The 22,450-nt window shown below is 35.8% G+C and overlaps 1 protein-coding gene across 1 annotated transcript; it reads right to left on the bottom strand.

Annotated features, from left to right (window-relative positions):
* Positions 1-14,227: 14,227 nt before the first annotated feature.
* On the bottom strand, positions 14,228-20,542 carry HOXC11 (homeobox C11). The gene is given in 6 exon segments (XM_053969548.1): positions 14,228-14,263; positions 14,265-14,368; positions 14,371-14,460; positions 19,798-19,923; positions 19,926-20,171; positions 20,260-20,542. Coding segments are annotated over 6 exon segments (885 nt in total).
* Positions 20,543-22,450: the final 1,908 nt, after the last annotated feature.

Below are 22,450 nucleotides of genomic sequence, written 5' to 3'. Positions count from 1 at the left end.
TTTTTCCCCACTCTGGCTTCAATTCCTGGCTCGTCCTCATCGCGATTTTCAACTCAAACCACCAAAATTCGCATTTTTCCACCCAAAACCGCGCGGATTTGGGAGAAAAATTCAAATATTTTCATTTTTTTGGGTTTTTTTTCCACTCTGGCTTCAATTCCCTGGCTCGCCCCCATCGAGGTTTGGAGTTCAAAGGCACCAAAATTCGCATTTTTCCACTCAAAAACCGCGCGGAAAAAATTCAAATATTTTCATTTTTTGGTTTTTTTTTCCACTCTGACCTCAATTCCTGGCTCGTCCTCATCGCGATTTTCAACTCAAAACCACCAAAATTCGCATTTTTCCACCCAAAACCGCGCGGATTTTGGAGAAAATTTCAAATATTTTCATTTTTTGGGTTTTTTTTTCCCACTCTCACCTCAATTCCTGGCCCGTCCCCATCGCGATTTTCAACTCAAACCACCAAAATTCGCATTTTTCCACCCAAAACCCCCGGGAATTTGGGGGAATTTTGGAGAAAAAATCCGAATATTTTGATTTTTGGTTTTTTTTTTTCCCCTTTCACCTCAATTCTTGGCTCGTGCCCATCAGAGACACCAAAATTCGCATTTTCCCACCCAAAATTTTGAGTAACTTCGAGGAGTTTTGAAGAGTTTTGGAGAAAAATCCGAATATTTTGATTTTTTGGGGATTTTTTTTCCCACTTTCACCTCAATTCGCGCCTCGCCCCCATCGCCATTTTCCCTTTTTTTTCCCATTTTTTTTCCCCTTTTTTTCCCTTTTCCCCCCCTTTTTTTTCCCTTTTTTTTCCCTTTTTTTCCCCTTTTTCCCCTTTTTTTTCCCTTTTTTTTCCCTTTTTTCTCCCTGGAGTATTTAACGAGCCTTTTCCTGCACGCTCCATAAATTCGGTTTTACGGCCGCCAGCGCCTTTTCCTGGGGGGAAAAAAGCCAAAAAAAAGAAAATAAAATAAACTTTGAACTCGGCCTGGGGCTGGAGAGAGGTGGAAAAAAAAACAAAATGGGAAAAAAGGGGAAAAAAGGTCAAAAATGGGGGAAAATTGGAATAAAAGGGGAAAAATGGGAATAAAAAGGGGAAAAAATGGGAATAAAAGGGGAAATAATGGGAACAAAATTAAAATAAAAGGGGGGAAATGGGGAAAATGGAAAGGAAAAGGGGCAAAAATGGGGAAAATGGGAAAAAATGGAAATAAAAGGGGAAATTATGGGGGGAAATGGGAATAAAAAGGGGAAAATTGGGAATAAAAGGGGAAAAATTGGGAATAAAAGGGGAAATATGGATAAAAATGGAAATTAAAGGGTCAAAATAGGGAATAAAAGGGGAAATAAAGGGAATAAAAGGGTGAAAAGGGTAAAAAATTGAAATAAAAGGGGGAAAATTGGGAAATAAAAGGGGAAATAAAGGGAATAAAAGGGTGAAAAGGGTAAAAAAATTGAAATAAAAGGGGAAAAATTGGAATAAAAAGGGGAAATATGGATAAAAAAAGGAATAAAAGGGGAAATAATGGGAATAAAATGGGAAATATGGATAAGAAATGGAAATAAAAGGGGAAAAATTGGGAAATAAAAGGGGAAATAATGGGAATAAAAGTGGGAAAATCGGGACTAAAAGGGGAAATCAAGGGTGTAAAAGGGGAAATGTGGATAAAAATGGAAATAAAAGGGTAAAAATCGGGAATAAAAGGGGAAATATGGATAAAAATGGAAATAAAGTGGGAAATAATGGGAATAAAAGGGGAAATAAAAGGGGAAAATTGGGACTAAAAGGGGAAACAATGGGAATAAAAGGAGAAATAATGGGAATGAAAGGGGAAATATGGATAAAAATGGAAATTAAAGGGGAAAAATCGGGAGTAAAAGGGGAAATAATGGGAATAAAAGGGGAAATATGGATAAAAATGGAAATAAAAGGGGAAATATGGAAATAAAAGGGCAAAAATCGGGACTAAAAGGGGAAATCAAGGGAATAAAAGGGGAAATGTGGATAAAAATGGAAATAAAAGGGTAAAAAAAAGGAAATAAAAGTGTGAAAATCGGGACTAAAAGGGGAAATAATGGGAATAAAAAGGGGAATAGAGGGAATAAAAGGGGAAATATGGATAAAAATGGAAATAAAAGTGTAAATATGGATAAAAAATGGGAATAAAAGGGGAAATATGGATAAAAATTGAAATTAAAGGGGAAAAATCGGGACTAAAAGGGGAAATCAAGGGAATAAAAGGGGAAATATGGATAAAAATGGAAATAAAAGTGTAAAATTCGGGACTAAAAGGGGCAATAATGGGAATAAAAGGGGAAAAGGGGTAAAAAATGGAAATAAAAAGAACAAAAGTCGGGACTAAAAGGGGAAATATGGATAAAAATGGAAATTAAAGGGTAAAAAAAAGGCAATAAAAGTGTGAAATTCGGGACTAAAAGTGGAAATATGGATAAAACTTGAAATGAGAAGGTAAATAAAGGAAATAAAAGTGTGAAAATCGGGACTAAGAGGGGAAATATGGATAGAAATGGAAATAAAAGGGGAAATATGGATAAAAATGGGATAAAAGGGGAAATGATGGAAATAAAAGTGTGAAAATCGGGACTAAAAGGGGGAATAATGGAAATAAAAGGGGAAATATGGGGGAAAATGGAAATAAAAGCGTAAAAAATGGGAATAAAAGTGTAAAAATCGGGACTAAAAGGGAAAATATGGATAAAAATGGAAATAAAAGTGTAAATAAAGGAAATAAAAGTGTGAAAATCGGGACTAAAAGGGGAAATCAAGGGAATAAAAGGGGAAATGTGGATAAAAATGGAAATAAAAAGATAAATAAAGTAAATAAAAGTGTGAAAATCGGGACTAAGAGGGGAAATATGGATAAAAAAAAAGAAATTAAAAGAGAAATAAAGTAAATAAAAGTGTGAAATGGGGACGAAGAGGGGAAATATGGATAAAAGTTGAATTAAAAAGGTTAAAAATGGAAATAAAAGTGTAAATAAAGGAAATAAAAGTGTAAATCAAGGCAATAAAAGTGTGACAATCGGGACGAAGAGGGGAAATACGGATAAAAGTTGAATTAAAAAGGTAAAAAGTTGAAATAAAAGAGAAATAAAGGCAATAAAAGTGTGAAATGGGGACTAAGAGGGGAAATCATGGGACTAAAAGGGGAAATATGGATAAAAAAAAAGAAATTAAAAGATAAATAAAGTAAATAAAAGTGTGACAATCGGGACGAAGAGGGGAAATGTGGATAAAAGTTGAATTAAAAAGGTAAATAAAGAAATAAAAGTGTGAAAATCGGGACTAAGAGGGGAAATATGGATAAAAGTTGAATTAAAAAGGTTAAAAATGGAAATAAAAGTGTAAATAAAGGCAATAAAAGTGTGAAATCGGGACTAAGAGGGGAAATATGGATAAAAGTTGAAATAAAAAGGTAAATAAAGGAAATAAAAGTGTGAAAATCAGGACTAGAAGGGAAAAATATGGATTAAAAAAAACGAAATAAAAAGGTAAATAAAGGAAATAAAAGTGTGAAAATCGGGACTAAAAGGGGAAATCATGGGACTAAGAGGGGAAAATGGATAAAAATTGAAATAAAAAGGTAAAAAAAGGAAATAAAAGTATAAAAATCGGGACTAAAAGTGTAAATAAAGGAAATAAAAGTGTGAAATGGGGACTAAGAGGGGAAATATGGATAAAAGTTGAATTAAAAAGGTTAAAAATGGAAATAAAAGTGTAAATAAAGGAAATAAAAGTGTGAAAATCGGGACTAAGAGGGGAAATGTGGATAAAAATTGAAATAAAAAGGTAAATAAAGGAAATAAAAGTGTGAAAATCGGGACTAAAAGTGGAAATGTGGATAAAAATTGAAATAAAAAGGTAAAAAAAGGAAATAAAAGTATAAAAATCGGGACTAAAAGTGTAAATAAAGGCAATAAAAGTGTGACATGGGGACTAAGAGGGGAAATACGGATAAAAGTTGAATTAAAAAGGTTAAAAATGGAAATAAAAGAGAAATAAAGGCAATAAAAGTGTGAAAATCGGGACTAAGAGGGGAAATATGGATAAAAGTTGAATTAAAAAGGTTAAAAATGGAAATAAAAGAGAAATAAAGGCAATAAAAGTGTGAAAATCGGGACTAAGAGGGGAAATGTGGATAAAAATTGAAATAAAAAGGTAAAAAAAGGAAATAAAAGTGTGAAAATCGGGACTAAAAGGGGAAATCATGGGACTAAGAGGGGAAATATGGATAAAAATGGAAATAAAAAGGTAAAAAGAGGAAATAAAAGTATAAAAATCGGGACTAAAAGTGTAAATAAAGGCAATAAAAGTGTGAAATGGGGACTAAGAGGGGAAATATGGATAAAAGTTGAATTAAAAAGGTTAAAAATGGAAATAAAAGTGTAAATAAAGGCAATAAAAGTGTGAAATGGGGACTAAGAGGGGAAATACGGATAAAAGTTGAATTAAAAAGGTTAAAAATGGAAATAAAAGAGAAATCAAGGCAATAAAAGTGTGAAATGGGGACTAAGAGGGGAAATATGGATAAAAGTTGAAATAAAAAGGTAAATAAAGGAAATAAAAGTGTGAAAATCGGGACTAAGAGGGGAAATATGGATAAAAATGGAAATAAAAGTGTAAATAAAGGAAATAAAAGGTAAATAAAGGCAATAAAAGTGTGAAAATCGGGACTAAAACGGGAAATATGGATAAAAATTGAAATAAAAAGGCAAAAAAAAGGAAATAAAAGTGTGAAATCGGGACTAAAAGGGGAAATCATGGGACTAAGAGGGGAAATGTGGATAAAAATGGAAATAAAAAGGTAAAAAAAGGAAATAGAAGTGTGAAAATCGGGACTAAGAGGGGAAATATGGATAAAAATTGAATTAAAAAGGTTAAAAATGGAAATAAAAGTGTAAATAAAGGAAATAAAAGTGTAAATAAAGGCAATAAAAGTGTGACAATCGGGACTAAGAGGGGAAATACGGATAAAAGTTGAAATTAGAAGGTAAATAAAGGAAATTAAAAGATAAATAAAGGAAATAGAAGTGTGAAAATCGGGACTAAAAGGGGAAATCATGGGACTAAGAGGGGAAATGTGGATAAAAATTGAAATAAAAAGGTAAATAAAGAAATAAAAGTGTAAAAATCGGGACTAAAGTGTAAATCAAGGCAATAAAAGTGTGACACGGGGACTAAGAGGGGAAATCATGGGACTAAGAGGGGAAATGTGGATAAAAGTTGAATTAAAAAGGTTAAAAATGGAAATAAAAGAGAAATAAAGGCAATAAAAGTGTGAAAATCGGGACTAAGAGGGGAAATGTGGATAAAAATTGAAATAAAAAGGTAAAAAAAGGAAATAAAAGTATAAAAATCGGGACTAAAAGGGGAAATAAGGGAAATAAAAGTGTGAAATGGGGACTAAGAGGGGAAATATGGATAAAAGTTGAAATAAAAAGGTAAATAAAGTAAATAGAAGTGTGAAAATCGGGACTAAAAGGGGAAATCATAGGACTAAGAGGGGAAAATGGATAAAAATTGAAATAAAAAGGTAAAAAAAGGAAATAAAAGTATAAAAAATCGGGACTAAAAGGGGAAATAAGGATAAAAAAAAGAAATTAAAAGGTAAATAAAGGAAATAAAAGTGTGAAAATCGGGACTAAAAGGGGAAATCATTGGACTAAAAGGGGAAATATGGATTAAAAAAAGAAATTAAAAGATAAATAAAGTAAATAAAAGTGTGACAATCGGGACTAAGAGGGGAAATACGGATAAAAGTTGAATTAAAAAGGTAAAAAGTTGAAATAAAAGAGAAATCAAGGCAATAAAAGTGTGAAATGGGGGACTAGAAGGGGAAATCATGGGACTAAGAGGGGAAATGTGGATAAAAATTGAAATAAAAAGGTAAAAAAAGGAAATAGAAGTGTGAAAATCGGGACTAAGAGGGGAAATCATGGGACTAAGAGGGGAAAATGGATAAAAATGGAAATAAAAAGGTAAAAAAAGGAAATAAAAGTATAAAAATCGGGACTAAAGTGTAAATCAAGGCAATAAAAGTGTGACAATCGGGACTAAAAGGGGAAATCATGGGACTAAGAGGGGAAATGTGGATAAAAATTGAAATAAAAAGGTAAAAAAAGGAAATAAAAGTATAAAAATCGGGACTAAAGTGTAAATCAAGGCAATAAAAGTGTGACACGGGGACGAGAATGGCGCAAGAAGCGAGTGAGAGCAGCGCGGGCGCGGCCGCCGCCGGGGCCGGTAATTGCGGAAGCGGCGCGGCCAGACGGTAATTAACGGAAGGGCTTAATGAGCCCTAATGAGCGCGTCTAGACGGGGCCTTTGTTCCGCCGAGGCCCCAGCGCGCCCGGCAGAGCGGGAATTGCGCGGCTTTGAACTTTGCGCGTCGCCTTTTTGGGGTTTTTTTGGGGTTTTTTCCTGTGATTTTTGGAGCGTTCGGTTTTAGTCAAAGAGGAAAATTGGAATTTTTTTGTTCCGCTTCCTTTGTTCGTTTTATTTCTTCTTTATTTCCTTTTCTTATTTCTTATTTTTTATTTCTTATTTCTTATTTCTTATTTAATATTTTCTTATTTAGTATTTTATTATTTATTATTTATTATTCGTTATTCGTTATTTATTATTTATTATTCGTTATTCATGATTTATTTTTCATTATTTCTCATTTCTCATTTCTTATTTTATTGTTTTTTATTATTTTATTCCTCTTTTTAATGTTATTTTTGCCCCCCTTTTTCCTTTAAAATATTTCTTTTTTTTTTCCTTTTTAAGATATTTTTTCCTATTTTTTTTGCCTTTTTTCTTTTTTTTTTTCTTTTTATTTTCTTTTTTTTTTTCCTTTTTTTTTTTTTTTCTTTTTCTTTGCTTCGCTTCTGCTTTTTAAACCATATTTATTTTGGCTTTTCTTACCTTTATTTTCTTTTTAAATTATTTTAATTTTTCATCTTTTGGGACATCTTTTAAACTTTTTGTTTTGGTTTGTTTTGGTTATTTTGTTTTTTTTTGGTGGGGTTTATTTTGTTTGTTTGTTTTTTTACTTTTTGGGCATTTCTAAACTTGTTTTTTTTTTACTTTTTTGGGTTTTATTTTGCTTTTCTGGGGGGAGTATTTTCCCCAGGCCTCAAAGCCGCCTCTGATCTCCGTCTTTATTTTCATTTTCCCCTCAAAAAAAAACCCGAATTTTTTCAGGTTTTGGGCCCAGCAGAAGCGGCAAAAACAAAGAGAAATAAAGGGGAAAAAAGAGAAATAAAGGGGGGAAAAGAGAAATAAAGGTGGAAAAAAGAGAAATAAAGAGAAATAAAAAGAAATAAAGGGGGGAAAAGAGAAATAAAGAAAATTAAAGAGAAATAAAGGGGGGAAAGAGAAATAAAGGGGGAAAAAAGAGAAATAAAGAGAAATAAAAAGAAATAAAGGGGGGAAAAGAGAAATAAAGAAAATTAAAGAGAAATAAAGGGGGGAAAGAGAAATAAAGGGGGAAAAAAGAGAAATAAAGAGAAATAAAAAGAAATAAAGGGGGGAAAAGAGAAATAAAGAAAAATAAAGAGAAATAAAGGGGAAAAAAAGAGAAATAAAGAGAAATAAAGAAAAATAAAGAGAAATAAGGGGGGGAAAGAGAAATAAAGAGAAATAAAGGGGGAAAAAAGAGAAATAAAGAGAAATAAAGGGGGAAAAAAGAGGAAAATAAAGAGAAATAAAGCGAAATAAAACGGAATAAAACGGAATAAAGCAAAATAAAGAGAAAAAACAAAGAGAAATAAAGAGGAAAAAATAGAAATAAAGCTAAAGAAAGAGAAAAATAAAGCGAAATAAAGCGAAATAAAGCGAAATAGAAATAAATAAAATCCCTTTTTCCCCCGCGTTAATGAGAACCAGCCCAGGCCGATCCCTCGCAGCTCTGGCGCGGCTTTAATTGGGATTTAATTGGGATTTAATTTGGCTTTAATTACGATTTAATTGCGCTTTAATTGCGAACCCGCCGCGGTTTTTGGTTTTTTTTTTAAGTTTTTTTTTCCCTCCCATAAACCGCGGCCGCCATCAAAGCGGATTTTTGGGGGGTTTTTTGGGGCTTTTTTTGGGTTTTTTTGGTTGTTTTTTCCTCCTTTACCAGCGGCGCGCCTTGAAAGGGAGCGGGGATTTTACAGCAGCGCGGATCAGCGAATAAATGAGATTTATTTCGCTTTTTTGGGGTTTTTTTTGGGTTTTTTTCTCGCTTTTATCCCCTCCTTTCCAACGCCATAAAATCCCGGAATTGGCGATTTTGACCCCAAAGTCGAAGGCGACGCTTTTTGTTCCTTCCCGGAAAATTCTTCACCGAAAAAAAACAACAAAAAAGTCGAAAAAAAAGAAAAAAAAACACAAAAAAAAAGGAATTTGTGGCTGTGAACTTGTTGGGATTTCCCGAAAAACTTGACTTTGGATTTGGGGTTTGGGCTCCTTGACTGAGGCGCGCGGAATTCGCAATTTTCGCACTTTTTTTTGGGGTTTTTTTGGGTTTTTTTGGGGTTTTTTGGGTTTTTTTGGGGGTTTGGGAAGGGGGAAAATGAAATTAAAGAAATAAAAATTTAAAAAAAAAAAGGGTTGGAATGATGAGGGGTAAGAATGAAAAAGTGAAAAAGAATGAAAGGTGAAAATAGGAATAAAAAATAATAATAAAAAATAATAGCAAGAAGAATAATAAAAAATAAAAATAGGAATAAAAATTAATAATAAAAATAATAGCAAGAAGAATAATAAAAATAAAAATAGGAATAAAAATAAGAAGTAAAAGAGGAAAATAGGAATCAAAATAAGAATAAAAAGAGGGAAATAGGAATAAAAAATAAGAATAAAAAAAGAATAAAAATAAGAATAAAATAGGAATAAAAATAGGAATAAAAATAGGAAAATAGGAATAAAAATAGGAATAAAAATAAGAATAAAAAAAGAATAAAAATAAGAATAAAATAGGAATAAAAATAGGAATAAAAATAGGAATAAAAATAAGAATAAAAAAAAGGAAAATAGGAAGAAAATAGGAATTAAAAAAAAGAATTAAAAAAAGAATAAAATAAGAATAAAAATAGGAATAAAAATAAGAATAAAATAAGAATAAAATTAAGAATAAAATAGGAATAAAATAGGAATAAAAATAAAAATAAAAATAGGAAAATAGGAATAAAAATAAGAATAAAATAAGAATAAAAATAGGAATAAAATAGGAATAAAAATAAGAATAAAAAAAGGAAAATAGGAAGAAAATAGGAATTAAAAAAAGAATTAAAATAAGAATAAAATAAGAATAAAAATAGGAATAAAAATAAGACTAAAATAAGAATAAAAATAGGAATAAAAATAGGAAAATAGGAATAAAAATAGGAATAAAAAGAATCAAATAAAAATAGGAATAAAAATAGGAAAATATAAATAAAATAGGAATAAAAATAAGAATAAAAATAGGAATAAAATAGGAATAAGAATAAAAATCAAATGAAAATAGGAATAAAAATAGGAAAATAGGAATAAAAAATAGGAATAAAAATCAAATAAAAATAGGAATAAAAATAGGAAAATAGGAATAAAAATAGGAATAAAAATCAAATAAAAATCGGAATAAAAATAGGAATAAAAATAGGAAAATAGGAATAAAAATAGGAATAAAAATCAAATAAAAATAGGAATAAAAATAGGAATAAAAATAGGAAAATAGGAATAAAAATAGGAATAAAAATCAAATAAAAATAGGAATAAAAATAGGAATAAAAATAGGAAAATAGGAATAAAAATAGGAATAAAAATAAGAATAAAAATAGGAATAAAAATCAAATAAAAATAGGAATAATAAAATAAGACCAGGGGTAAGATAAGAGCAGGAGGAGGAATAGGAATAAGAAAATAAAAATAATTTTTAAACCAAAAGAAGAGGCTCGAAATCAAAATAAATAATGTAAAAAAAATTAAATTATTTACATTTATATCAAAATATAAATGTAAAAAAATGAAATTAAAACCGCAATAAAATGCAAATCAAATGCAAATCAAATGCAAATCAAATAGAATTAAAGGAAAGGAAAAAATAATAGAATAAAAGATCGAAATATCAAAATAAAGAGAAAAACATATCAAAATTAATCTATCCAAATAAATCTATTAAAAATCAAAGTAAATCTATAAAAAATAAAAATAAACCTATAAAAAATCAAAATAAATCTATAAAAAATCAAAATAAATCTATAAAAATCAAAATAAAGCTATAAAAAATCAAAGTAAATCTATAAAAAAATCAAAATAAATAAATAAAAAATCAAACAAAATCTATTAAAAATGAAAATAAATCTATAAAAACCGAAATAAATCTATCAAAATATCAAAATAAAGATATAAAAAATCAAAATAAACCTATATAAAAAAATCAAACTAAATCTATTAAAACATGAAAATAAATCTAAAAAATCAAAATAAACATATTAAAAATGAAAATAAACACATAAAACATCAAAATTACCTATTAGAAAATCAAAATAAATCTATAAAAAATGAAAATAAACCTATTTACAAATCAAAATAAATCTATAAAAAAATTTAAATAAACCTCTAAAAAATGAAAATAAATCTATAAAAAATGAAAATAAATCTATAAAAAAATAAAAATAAACCGATAAAAATAAAAATAAACCTATTAAAAATCAAATTAATTTATTAAATAATAAAAATAAACATATAAAATTGAAAATAAATCTATAAAAATGAAAATAAACCTATAAAAAAACCCAAAATAAATCTATTAAAATACGAAAATAAACCTATAAAACATGAAAATAAATCTATAAAAAAATCAAAATAAATCTATTAAAAATTCCAATGAATCTATTTTTAAAAATTAAATAAATATGTTAATAAATGAAAAAACCCGATATTAATAAATGAAAATAAACATATAAAAAATGAAAATAAATCTATAAAAAATGAAAATAAACCGATAAAAATTTAAATAAATTTATAAAAAATGAAAATAAATCTATAAACAATGAAAATAAACTGATAAAAAAAGAAAATAAACATTTAAAAAATGAAAATAACCCGATAAAAATGAAAATAAATCTATTAAAAATTCCAAATAAATATATAAAATATGTAAATGAACATGTTAATAAATGAAAATAACCCTGTAAGAAATGAAAATCTATAAAAATCTATAAAAAAAGAAAATAAATCTATTAAAAAACCCGATAAAAAATGAAAATAAATCTATAAAAATGAAAATAACCTGATAAAAAATGAAAATAAACCGATAAAAAATGAAAATAAACCGATAAAAAATTTAAATTAATTTATAAAAAATGAAAATAACCCGATAAAAATGAAAATAACCCGGTAAAAAATGAAAATAAACCGATAAAAAAATGAAAATAAACCGATAAAAAATGAAAATAAACCCATTAAAAATTTAAATTAATTTATAAAAAAATGAAATAACCCGATAAAAATGAAAATAACCAGATAAAAAATGAAAATAAACCGATAAAAAATGAAAATAAACCTATAAAAATGAAAATAAACCCATAAAAAATTTAAAATAATTTATAAAAAAATGAAAATAACCCGATAAAAATGAAAATAACCCGGTAAAAAATGAAAATAACTCGATAAAATAATGAAAATAAACCGATAAAAAATGAAAATAACCCTATAAAATAATGAAAATAACCCTATAAAAAATTAAATAAACCTATAAAAAATGAAAAGAGACATTTTAAAAATGAAAATAACTCCATAAAATAATGAAAATAAACCGATAATACATGAAAATAACTCTATAAAAATGAAAATAACTCTATAATAAATGAAAATAACCCGATAATAAATGAAAATAAACCTATAAAAATGAAAATAAACCGATTAAACATGAAAATAAACCTATAAAAAATGTAAATAACCCTATAATAAATGAAAATAAACCGATAAAAAATTAAATAAACCGATAAAAAAATAAAATAAACCTATAAAAAATGAAAATAAAGCGATAAAGAATTAAAATTCCGCGAAGCCGGAGCGCGCGCTGGGGCCGGAGGAGCCGGGGCGGGGCTGGGGGCGGAGCTGGAGGCGGAGCTTGGGCGGAGCTGAGGGAGCCGGGGCGGAGTCAGGGATGAGTCAGGGCGGAGTCGGGGGCGGAGCCGGGGCGGAGCCTGAGGCGAGCCCCGCCCCGCGGCCCGCGGCAATTCCCGATTTTCGGCCGGCGGGAGCCTCGGGAAGAGCGAAACGCCGAGAAAAGCTGCACGGAAACCGCGCCGGACACAGAACGTTTTTATTCCGCGCATTCCCTCGCTTTACAACACACAAATTCTGAATTTTTTTAAGCATTTTTCACCTTTTCCGCGGTTTTTTTTCTTCGCTTCTTCTATTCCCGACAACGAAAATGAAAGAAAATTAAAATACAAAAGAAAACCGCGGCGGGGGTTGATGCACGAAGCGCCTGAAATTGGATTTTTTTGCCTGGATTTGACCCCAAAAGTTGATTTTTTTTGCTCATTGTCCTCTTGAAGATGTGGGAATTTGGGGGAAATTTTCATTTTTTGCCCCAAATTTGGCGGGTTTGGGGTGGAAACTTCCAGGGCAGCAGCGGCCCCGCGGTTGAGGTGAAATTCTCGTGTGCCTGAAGGAGAATAAAAATTAAAATAATATAATAATATAATAATTATAATAATAATAATAAAAAATATATATATTAAAAAAAAAAAAAGGAGTTACGGGTTGTTCGGGGTGAAAATAAAAAAAAAAAGGGAAAAGAATTAAAATTAAATAAAGTCCGCGGAGTTCAAGTCCTTGAAATTAGGGGGGAAAACGACCGAAAGTCAGGAAAATCAGGAAAAATCAGAAAAAAATAGGAAAAATTAAGGAAAATAAGGGGGAAAAAGGAAAAAATAAGGAAAGAAAAACAAAAAAAAAATCAGGAAAAATATGGAAAAATACATTAAAAATCAGGGAAAAAAACCCAGAAAAAAACCAAGGAAAAAAACCCAGAAAAAAATCAGGGAAAAAATTTTGAAAATAAATCAGAAAAAAGAGATTTTTTGGAAAAAAATCAGAAAAAAAACAGAAAAAAAATCAGATAGAATCAGAAAAAAAATCAGAAAAAATCAGAAAAAAATAATTAAAAAATCAGAAAAAAAATCAGAAAAAAAAATCAGAAAAAAAATCAGAAAAAAAATCAGAAAAAGTCAGAAAAAAATCCAGGAAAAATCAGGAAAAAAAACAGGAAAAAAAAAACAGAAAAAAAAATCAGATAAAATCAGAAAAAAAATCAGAAAAAAACAGAAAAAAAAATCAGAAAAAATCAGGGGTAAAAAAAATCAGAAAAAAAATCAGAAAAAAAAACAGAAAAGAAATCAGAAAAAAATCAGAAAAAAATCAGAAAAAAATCAGAAAAAAAAATCAGAAAAAATCAGAAAAAAAAAAACAGGAAAAAATCAGGAAAAAAAAAACAGAAAAAAAATCAGAAAAAAAATCAGAAAAAAATCAGAAAAAGTCAGAAAAAAAATCAGAAAAAATTCAGAAAAAAATCAGAAAAAAAATCCGAAAAATTCAGAAAAAATCCGAAAAAAAATCCGAAAAAAATCCGAAAAAAAATCATAAAAATCAGGAAAAATTCAGAAAAAAAAATCCGAAACATTTCAGAAAAAAATCAGGAAAAAATCAGAATAAAATCAGAAAAAAAAATCAGAAAGAATCAGGAAAAATTCAGAAAAAAATCAGAAAAAAATCAGGAAAAAATCCGAAAAAAACAATCCGAAAAAAATCAGAAAAAATCAGAAAGAAATCTGAATACAATAAAAAAAAAAAAAAATCATAAAAATCAAGAAAAAATCCGAAAAAAAAATCCGAAAAAATTCAGAAAAAAAAATTCATAAAAAATCAGAAAAAAAAAAATTGAGAAAAATATCAGAAAAAAAATTCATAAAAATCAGGAAAAAATCAGATAAAAATCAGGAAGAAAAAAAAAAAAAAAAAAAAAAAACAGGAAAAAATCAGGGAAAAAAATCAGAAAAAAATCCGAAAAAATCCGAAAAAAAATCATAAAAATCAGGAAAAAATCAGGAAAAAAAATTCCAAAAAATTCCGAAAAAAACCCCGAATAACCCCAGCAAAAACCCGAAAAAAAACCCCGAAAAAAGCCCTAAAAAACCTGCGGGAAGCCGCGCAAGGGCGGCCCGCGGGCGCAGCGGCGCGGGGCTCTCACAACAAGGGGTTCCCGGAGAAATACTGCAGGCGGTTCCCGGCTCAGCTTCTTCTCCTTCATGCGCCGGTTCTGGAACCAGATCTTCACCTGGCGGTCGCTGAGGTTCAGCAGCCGCGAGAGCTGCAGCCGCTTCTCTTGTTGATGTAAACGTTGAAAAAAAACTCCCGCTCCAGCTCCCGGATCTGGAATTTGGAGTACGGGCAGCGCTTCTTCCTCGTCCTGGGAGCGCCTGGGGAAGGGAAAAGGGGATTAAAAATAGGGATGGGTGCGGGAAATGGGGATTTAAAAATAGGGATGGGTGGGGAAAATGGGGAATTAGAAATAGGGATAGGTAGGGGAAATGTGGAATTAGAAATAGGGATGGGTGGGCAGGAAAAGGGGGAAATAGGATGGAAAAAATTATAATTAAAAATGGGGATGGGTGGGATGAAAATGGGATGGAGACGCTGAAGAAGAATTCCCGCTCCAGCTCCCGGATCTGGAATTTGGAGTACGGGCAGCGCTTCTTCCTCGTCCTGGGAGCGCCTGGGGAAAGGGAAAAGGGGATTAAAAATAGGGATGGGCGCGGGAAAGGTGGAATTAGAAACAGGGATGGGTGCGGGAAATATGAAATTAAAATAGGAATGGGTGGGGGAAATGTGGAATTAAAAATAGGGATGGGTGCGGGAAATGGGGAATTAGAAACAGGGATGGGTGCGGGAAATATGAAATTAAAATAGGAATGGGTGGGGGAAATGTGGAATTAAAAATAGGGATGGGTGCGGGAAATGGGGAATTAGAAACAGGGATGGGTGCGGGAAATATGAAATTAAAATAGGGATGGGTGGGGGAAATGTGGAATTAAAAATAGGGATGGGTGCGGGAAATGGGGAATTAGAAATAGGGGTGGGTGCGGGAAATGTGGAATTAGAAATAGGGGTGGGTGGGATGAAAATGGGGAAAATAGAATGGAAAAAATAATAATTAAAATAGGGGTGGGTGGGGGAAATGTGGAATTAAAAATGGGGATGGGTGGGATGAAAATGGGATGGAGACGCTGAAGAAGAATTCCCGCTCCAGCTCCCGGATCTGGAATTTGGAGTACGGGCAGCGCTTCTTCCTCGTCCTGGGAGCGCCTGGGGAAAGGGGAAAGGGAATTAAAAATAGGGATGGGTGGGATGAAAATGGGGGAAATAGACTGGGAAAAATAATAATTAAAATAGGGATGGGTGGGGGAAATGTGGAAATTAAAAATGGGGATGGGTGGGATGAAAATGGGGGAAATAGACTGGGAAAAATAATAATTAAAATAGGGATGGGTGGGGGAAATGTGGAATTAAAAATAGGGATGGGTGCGGGAAATGGGGAATTAGAAATAGGGATGGGTGGGGGAAATGTGGAATTAAAAATAGGGATAGGTAGGGGAAATGTGGAATTAGAAATAGGGGTGGGTGCGGGAAATGTGGAATTAGAAATAGGGGTGGGTGGATGAAAATGGGGAAATAGAATGGAAAAAATAATAACTAAAATAGGGGTGGGTGGGGGAAATGTGGAATTAAAAATGGGGATGGGTGGGATGAAAATGGGATGGAGACGCTGAAGAAGAATTCCCGCTCCAGCTCCCGGATCTGGAATTTGGAGTACGGGCAGCGCTTCTTCCTCGTCCTGGGAGCGCCTGGGGAAAGGGGAAAAGGGGATTAAAAATAGGGATGGGTGGGCAGAAAATGGGGGAAATAGAGTGGAAAAAATAATAATTAAAATAGGGATGGGTGGGATGAAAATGGGATGGATGGAATGGGAAATATGAAATTAAAATAGGGATGGGTGGGCAGAAAATGGGGGAAATAGAGTGGAAAAAATAATAATTAAAATAGGGATGGGTGGGGGAAAAGTGAAATTTAAATAGGGATGGGTGGGATGAAAATGGGATGGATGGAGTGGGAAATGTGAAATTTAAAAAGGGGTGGGTGGCTGAAATGTGAAATTAAAGAAGGGATGGGTGGGATGAAAATGGGAAGAAGAAAATGGAAAAAAAAATAATTAAAATAGGGATGGGTGGGGGAAATGTGAAATTTAAAGTAGGGATGGGTGGAATGAAAATGGGAAAATAGACTGGGAAATTTAATAATCAAAAAAGGGATAGGTGGGCTGAAAATGGGATGGATGGAGTGGAAAAATTAATAATTAAAAAAGGGATAGGTGGGCTGAAAATGGGAAAAATAACCTGGGAAATATGAAATTAAAAAAGGGCTAGGTGGGCTGAAAATGGGATGAATAGCTGGAAAAACGAATAATTAAAAAAAAAGGGGGTGTGGCCCGAAAAAAATGATAAATTTCCTGAAAAAAGAAATTATTCTAAAAGGGATTGGTAGCCAAAGAAAGGGAAAATATACTGAAAAAATCCGTAATTTTAACAAGGGATGGGTGGCCCGAAAAAGGGAGAAATATACTGGAAAAAGAAATTATTCTAGAAGGGATGAGTGGCCCGAAAATGGGATAAATCCACTGAAAAAAGGAAGTAATGGGTAACCCAAAAAAGGAATAAATATCCCGAAAGGAGAAATGATCCCAAAAGGGATGGGCAGCCCAAAAAGGGATGGATAACCCCAAAAGGAATAAAGAATAATTAACCCCAAAAGGAACAAATAACCCCACAAGGAATAAATAAACCCAAAAGGAAAAAATAACCCCAAAAATTCATAAATACCCCAAAAGGAACAAAGAACCCACAAAGTGCAAATAACCCCAAAAGGAAAAAATAATCCCAAAAATTCATAAATACCCCAAAAGGAACAAAGAACCCACAAAGTGCAAATAACCCCAAAAGGAAAAAATAACCCCAAAAATTCATAAATACCCCAAAAGGTACAAAGAACCCACAAGGAGCAAATAACCCCAAAAGGAAAAATAATCCCAAGAATTCATAAATACCCCAAAAGGAACAAAGAACCCACAAGGAGCAAATAACCCCAAAAGGAAAAAATAACCCCAAAAATTCATAAATACCCCGAAAGGAACAAAGAACCCACAAGGTGCAAATAACCCCAAAAGGAATAAATACCCCCAAAATTAATAAATAACCCCAAAAGGAATAAATACCCCCAAAATTAATAAATAACCTCAAAAGGAATAAGTACCCCAAGGGGATTTAATACCCCAAAAATAATAAATACCCCAAAAGGAATAAATACCCCCAAAATTAATAAATAACCCCAAAAGGAATAAATACCCCAAAAGGGATTTATTGCCTCAAAAATAAATCAATACCCCATGAAGGAATAAATACCCCAAAAGGAATAAATACCCCCAAAATTGATAAATAACCCCAAAAGGAATAAATACCCCAAAAATAAATAAATACCCAAAAATTAATAAATAACCCCAAAAGGAATAAATAGCCGAAAAATTAATAAATCACCCCAAAAGGAATAAATACCCCAAAAAGGAATAAATACCCCAAAAATGAACAAATACCACAAAAATTAATAAATAACCCCAAAAAGGAATAAATACCCCAAAAATGAACAAATACACCCAAAAATTAATAAATACCCCAAAAGGAATAAATACCCCAAAGGGATTTAATACCCCAAAAATAAATAAACACCCCATGAAGGAATAAATACCCCAAAAAATAACAAACACCCCAAAAAAACCCCTCAATATCCTGAAAGAATAACTCACCTCACGAGGAAAAATTCCCCTAAAAGGAAGAAATTCCCCCCAAAAAAAAAGGAACAAAAAAAAAACCCAAAAAGCCGCGGCTGAAATTTGGGATTCCTGGGAGGGCTGCGGGCGGATTTTGTCGGGAATTTTTCCAGCCCGCTCGGGGATGAAGGCAGATTGGGGGATTTTTGGGAGAGAAAAGAGGGATTTTTGGGAGAGAAAAGGGGGATTTTGGGGGTTTTGGGAGAGAAAAGCCGGGTTTGGGGTGGGTTAGGGGAGGGAAGGGGATCAAAGCAGAGCCGTTATGGGCGCGGTGATTTAGGTCGGGATTAGCGGGGCCGAGCTGCGGTTCCGCACCAGTTTTTGATTAACTCCAGCCCTCGCCACACACGCGAGGGAAGGGAATCAAAGCGGGGAAATTCGGGATCGGGGATCCCAGGAGGCGCCGGAGAGGAAAAACATCCCCCCGCTAAAAAAAATAAAATCCTAAAAGGAAAAGCATCCCACCCCCCTAAAAAATCCCCCCACAAAAAAATGCCGAAAGAAAAGAACGGCCCAAAAAAAAATCCCAAAAAAGATCCCAAAAAAGATCCCAACAAATCCCAAAAGAAGGAGCAGCCAAAAAAAAAAAGATCTCAAAAGGCAGAATATTCCCCTCGAAAAAATCCCAAAAGGCAAAGCACACCACCCCCCAAAAAATTCCCCCCAGAAAAATCCCAAAAGAAGGAGCAGCCAAAAAAAAAAAAAAATCCCAAAAGGCAGAATATTCCCCTCGAAAAAATCCCAAAAGGCAAAGCACCCCACCCCCCAAAAAAAGTCCCCCACGAAAAATCCCAAAAGAAAAGAACGGCCCAAAAAAAAAATCCCAAAAAAGATCCCAAAAGGCAGAACATTCCCCTCAAAAAAAAATCCCAAAAGGCAAAAGAGCTCAAAATAACATCCCAAAAGGCGAAAGTTCCCCCCCAAAAGAAATCCCAAAAGGCAAAATTTCCCCCCTCCAAAAAAACCCCAAAAGGCAAAACAGCCCGAAAACCCATCCCAAAAGGCAAAACAGCCCCAAAAATCCCTAAAAACGCCCCAAAAATCGCCCCGGCTTCCCGGAGCGGCGCCGAGGCTGCCCGGAGAGCGGGAAATAAAATAAAATAAAATAAAATAAAATAAAATAAAATAAAATAAAATAAAATAAAATAAAATAAAATAAAATAAAATCCCTACAATGAAATTTCAAATGAATTTTAAAGTCCGGGTTGAGCCGAGCCGAAGGGAAATCCTCTCCTGACAAAGCGCGGCTCGGGAGGGGAGGACGCGCCTGGAAAACTCCGGGAAAATTCTCCTTTTTTGCCTCCAATTCCGCCGATTCCTCCCTCACCCCGCGCCTGCCCGGCCACAGAGGGCTCGGCAGCGAGTTTTAATTAGGGATTAATTAAAAAAGCAGCCCCAAAGCGCGGGAAGCGGCGGGGGAAGCCCGCGCGTTCTGCCCAATTGCCTCTCACCCTCGGCAACCCCGATCCTTTAAAACGCCCGCCTAAGTTCATGATCAAAGTTAATATTTGTCACCGGCCTTGCTTTTAAAATTTCACAGACTCCGCCGAGAGAGAGCGAGGGACGTGGCCGCGCTTAACATCCCCGCTTTACGTTTTATTCTCCTTTTTTTTTTTTTTTTTTCTTGTTCTCACACCGCTTTTTTTTCCCTTTTTTTTTTTTTTTCCTTTTTCTTTCTTTTTTTTTTTTTTTTTTTTTCTTTCCGCCATCGTAAAAAAAAAAAAAAAAAAAAAAAAAAACGGGCAGAGAAAGAAGAAAGCGCTTCGGAGCTTCTCGTAAAATCCTGGCCGCGCTTATAAAACTCCACATAAAAAAGCTCGGCTCGCCAAAGCCCGGCCGGGCCGGGTCTCCCCCCCCGCTTGAGCCCGGCTCAACCTACTCTGAGCGCCGCTCTTGGAGCCCTCCTTGGCTCCCGACGAGGAGGACGCCGAGGCCGAGCCGGGGTTGGCGTTCTCCTCCTCCTCCTCCTCTTCCTCCTCCTCCTGCGCGTTGCCCTCCGCCTCTTCTCGCCGTCCGCCCTGTCGGGCGCGCTCTCGGCCGCGCACAGCGCGGAGTTCTCGAAGAATCGATCGAAGCCCTGCGGCAGCACCGAGTTCTTGCTCATCCCGGAGTAAAAGCCGGGCGGCGGCGGCGGCGCCGCGGCGGCCGGCGCCGGGTGGTGGTGGTGATGATGATGATGGTGGTGGTAATTCTCGTTCTTCATCAGCACCTCGGCGGGCGGGAGGCACTCCCTGTGCATCAGCTCCTCCGCGGAGTAACACGCCGCGTAATTGTGGTAATTCTCGTTCTTCATCAGCACCTCGGCGGGCGGGAGGGCACTCCCTGTGCATCAGCTCCTCCGCGGAGTAACACGCCGCGTAATTCCCGCGCGGGTGCCATTTCCCCGAGGGCTCCAGCGCGTAGGGCACCTCGCGGGGCACCTGCGCCAGGTTGGCGGCGTACGGGTACGAGATTTGGCGAGCGGGGGCGAACGAGGGCACGGACGGGAAGTCGGGCACGTAGTAGGTGCAGCTGGGCAAGTACAGGTTGCCCGCGCGGTCGCCGAAGTCGCCGCCGCCGCCGCCGGCGCGCTCCTTGCGCGTCTGCGAGGGGCAGAAGTTGCCCAGGTTCACCGAGTTGAACATGCTGGCCCCGGCGCTGTGGAGGGGCTTTTTTTGGGGTTTTGTTTTTTTTATATATAAGCCGCGCTGCTCGGGGTTGAGAGGGTTTTTTTTTTTTTTTTTTTTTTTCGGGTTCTTTTTTTTTTTTTTTTTTTTTTTTTTGTGTGTGTGTGTGGAAAGAGCGGGGGGAGGGGGGGGGGTGGGAAAGCGGCGCGGAGGGTGGAAAAAAAAAAGGGAATTTTTGGGGGAGGCGAGGATGACGCGCGCTCCGTCTCAGTCGCTGGCGAGCGCCACGTGATGCCCAAGTAGAAATTGTCATTTCTCGGCGCGCCGCAGGAGGGGCGGCCGCGCTGGGGTAAGAGCGCCGGGCCCGAGCGGAGCGGCCGCGCTGCGAGAGCCGGCCCCGGCCCGGGGGCAATTCCGGCCCACACCGGGGGTAATTCCTGCCCCACACCGGGGGCAATTCCTGCCCCTGAGCGGGGGGTAATTCCTGCCCACACCGGGGGCAATTCCTGCTCCGGGCCGGGGGCAATTCCGGCCCACACCGGGGGCAATTCCTGCTCCGGGCCGGGGGTAATTTCTGCCCCACACCGGGGGCAATTCCTGCTCCGGGCCGGGGGCAATTCCGGCCCACACCGGGGGCATTTCCAGCCCCTGAGTGGGGGCAATTCCTGCCCCAGACCAGGGGCATTTCCAGCCCCTGAGCGGGGGTAATTTCTGCTCCGGGCCGGGGGCAATTCCTGCCCCACACCGGGGGTAATTCCTGCTCCGGGCCGGGGGTAATTCCGGCCCCAGACCGGGGGTAACTTCTGCTCCGGGCCGGGGGCATTTCCAGCCCAGACCGGGGGCATTTCCAACCCCGGGGCCGGGGGCAATTCCTGCCCAGACCGGGGGCATTTCCAGCTTGGGGCCGGGGACAATTCCTGCCCAGACCGGGGGCAATTCCTGCCCCGGGGCCGGGGGCATTTCCAGCCCCAAACCGGAGGCAATTCCAGCCCCAGACCGGGGGCATTTCCAGCCCCAGACCGGGGGCAATTCCAGCACGGATCTGGGGGCATTTCCAGCCCTGGGGGCAATTCCAGTCCCAGACCGGGGGCAATTCCAGCACGGAACTGGGAGCATTTCCATCCCCGGGGGCATTTCCAGCCCCAAACCGGGGGCATTTCCAGTCCCAGACCGGGGGCATTTCCATCCCCGGGGGCAATTCCATCCCCGGGGGCATTTCCAGTCCCAGACCGGGGGCAATTCCTGCCCAGACCGGGGGCAATTCCAGCACGGAACTGGGAGCATTTCCATCCCCGGGGGCAATTCCATCCCCGGGGGCATTTCCAGCCCCGCGGCTCCCCCAGCGCAGCCCCCTCCTGGGGAACTTGTTGGTTTTTTTTTTTTCCCCCTCCTTTCTTGCTCTTTATTTTTTTTCCCCTCCTCTTCTCGCTCTTTTTCTTTTTCCTTCCATTTTTTACTGTATTTTTCTTCTTTTCCCCTTTCTTCCCCTTTTTCTTACTCTCTCCCTCTTCTCGCTCTTTTTCTTTTCCTTCCAGTTTTATTCTTGTTTTATTATCTTTCTTCCTCTTTTTTTTTTCCTTTCTCTCTCCTCCTCGCTCTTTTTCTGTTATTTACGGGATTTTTAATGTTTTTTTTATATTTCCCCCCTTTCTTACTCTTTTTACTCTCCTCTCCTCCCTCTTTTTCTTTTTCTTTCCCAATTTTTTCTATTTCCCCCCTCTTTCTTCCTCTTTTTTCTTCTCCCTCCTCCTATTCTCGCTCTTTTTCTTCCAATTTTTACATTGTTTTTTTTCTCTTTCTCCCTTTCTTGCCCTTTTTTCCTCTCTTCCCTCTTTCTTCCCCTTTTCTTTCCTTCCCCGCTTTTTGCTCTTTTTTTCTTTTTCTCTCTCCACCTCTCCTCTCTCTTTATCTTTTTACTTTTCTTCC

The sequence above is a fragment of the Vidua macroura genome, unplaced genomic scaffold (assembly GCF_024509145.1).
Source record: "Vidua macroura isolate BioBank_ID:100142 unplaced genomic scaffold, ASM2450914v1 whyUn_scaffold_239, whole genome shotgun sequence".
Taxonomy (NCBI): domain Eukaryota; kingdom Metazoa; phylum Chordata; class Aves; order Passeriformes; family Viduidae; genus Vidua; species Vidua macroura.
The sequence above is the reverse complement of the archived record's forward strand: the minus strand, read 5'-3'. Positions and strand labels throughout refer to the sequence as shown.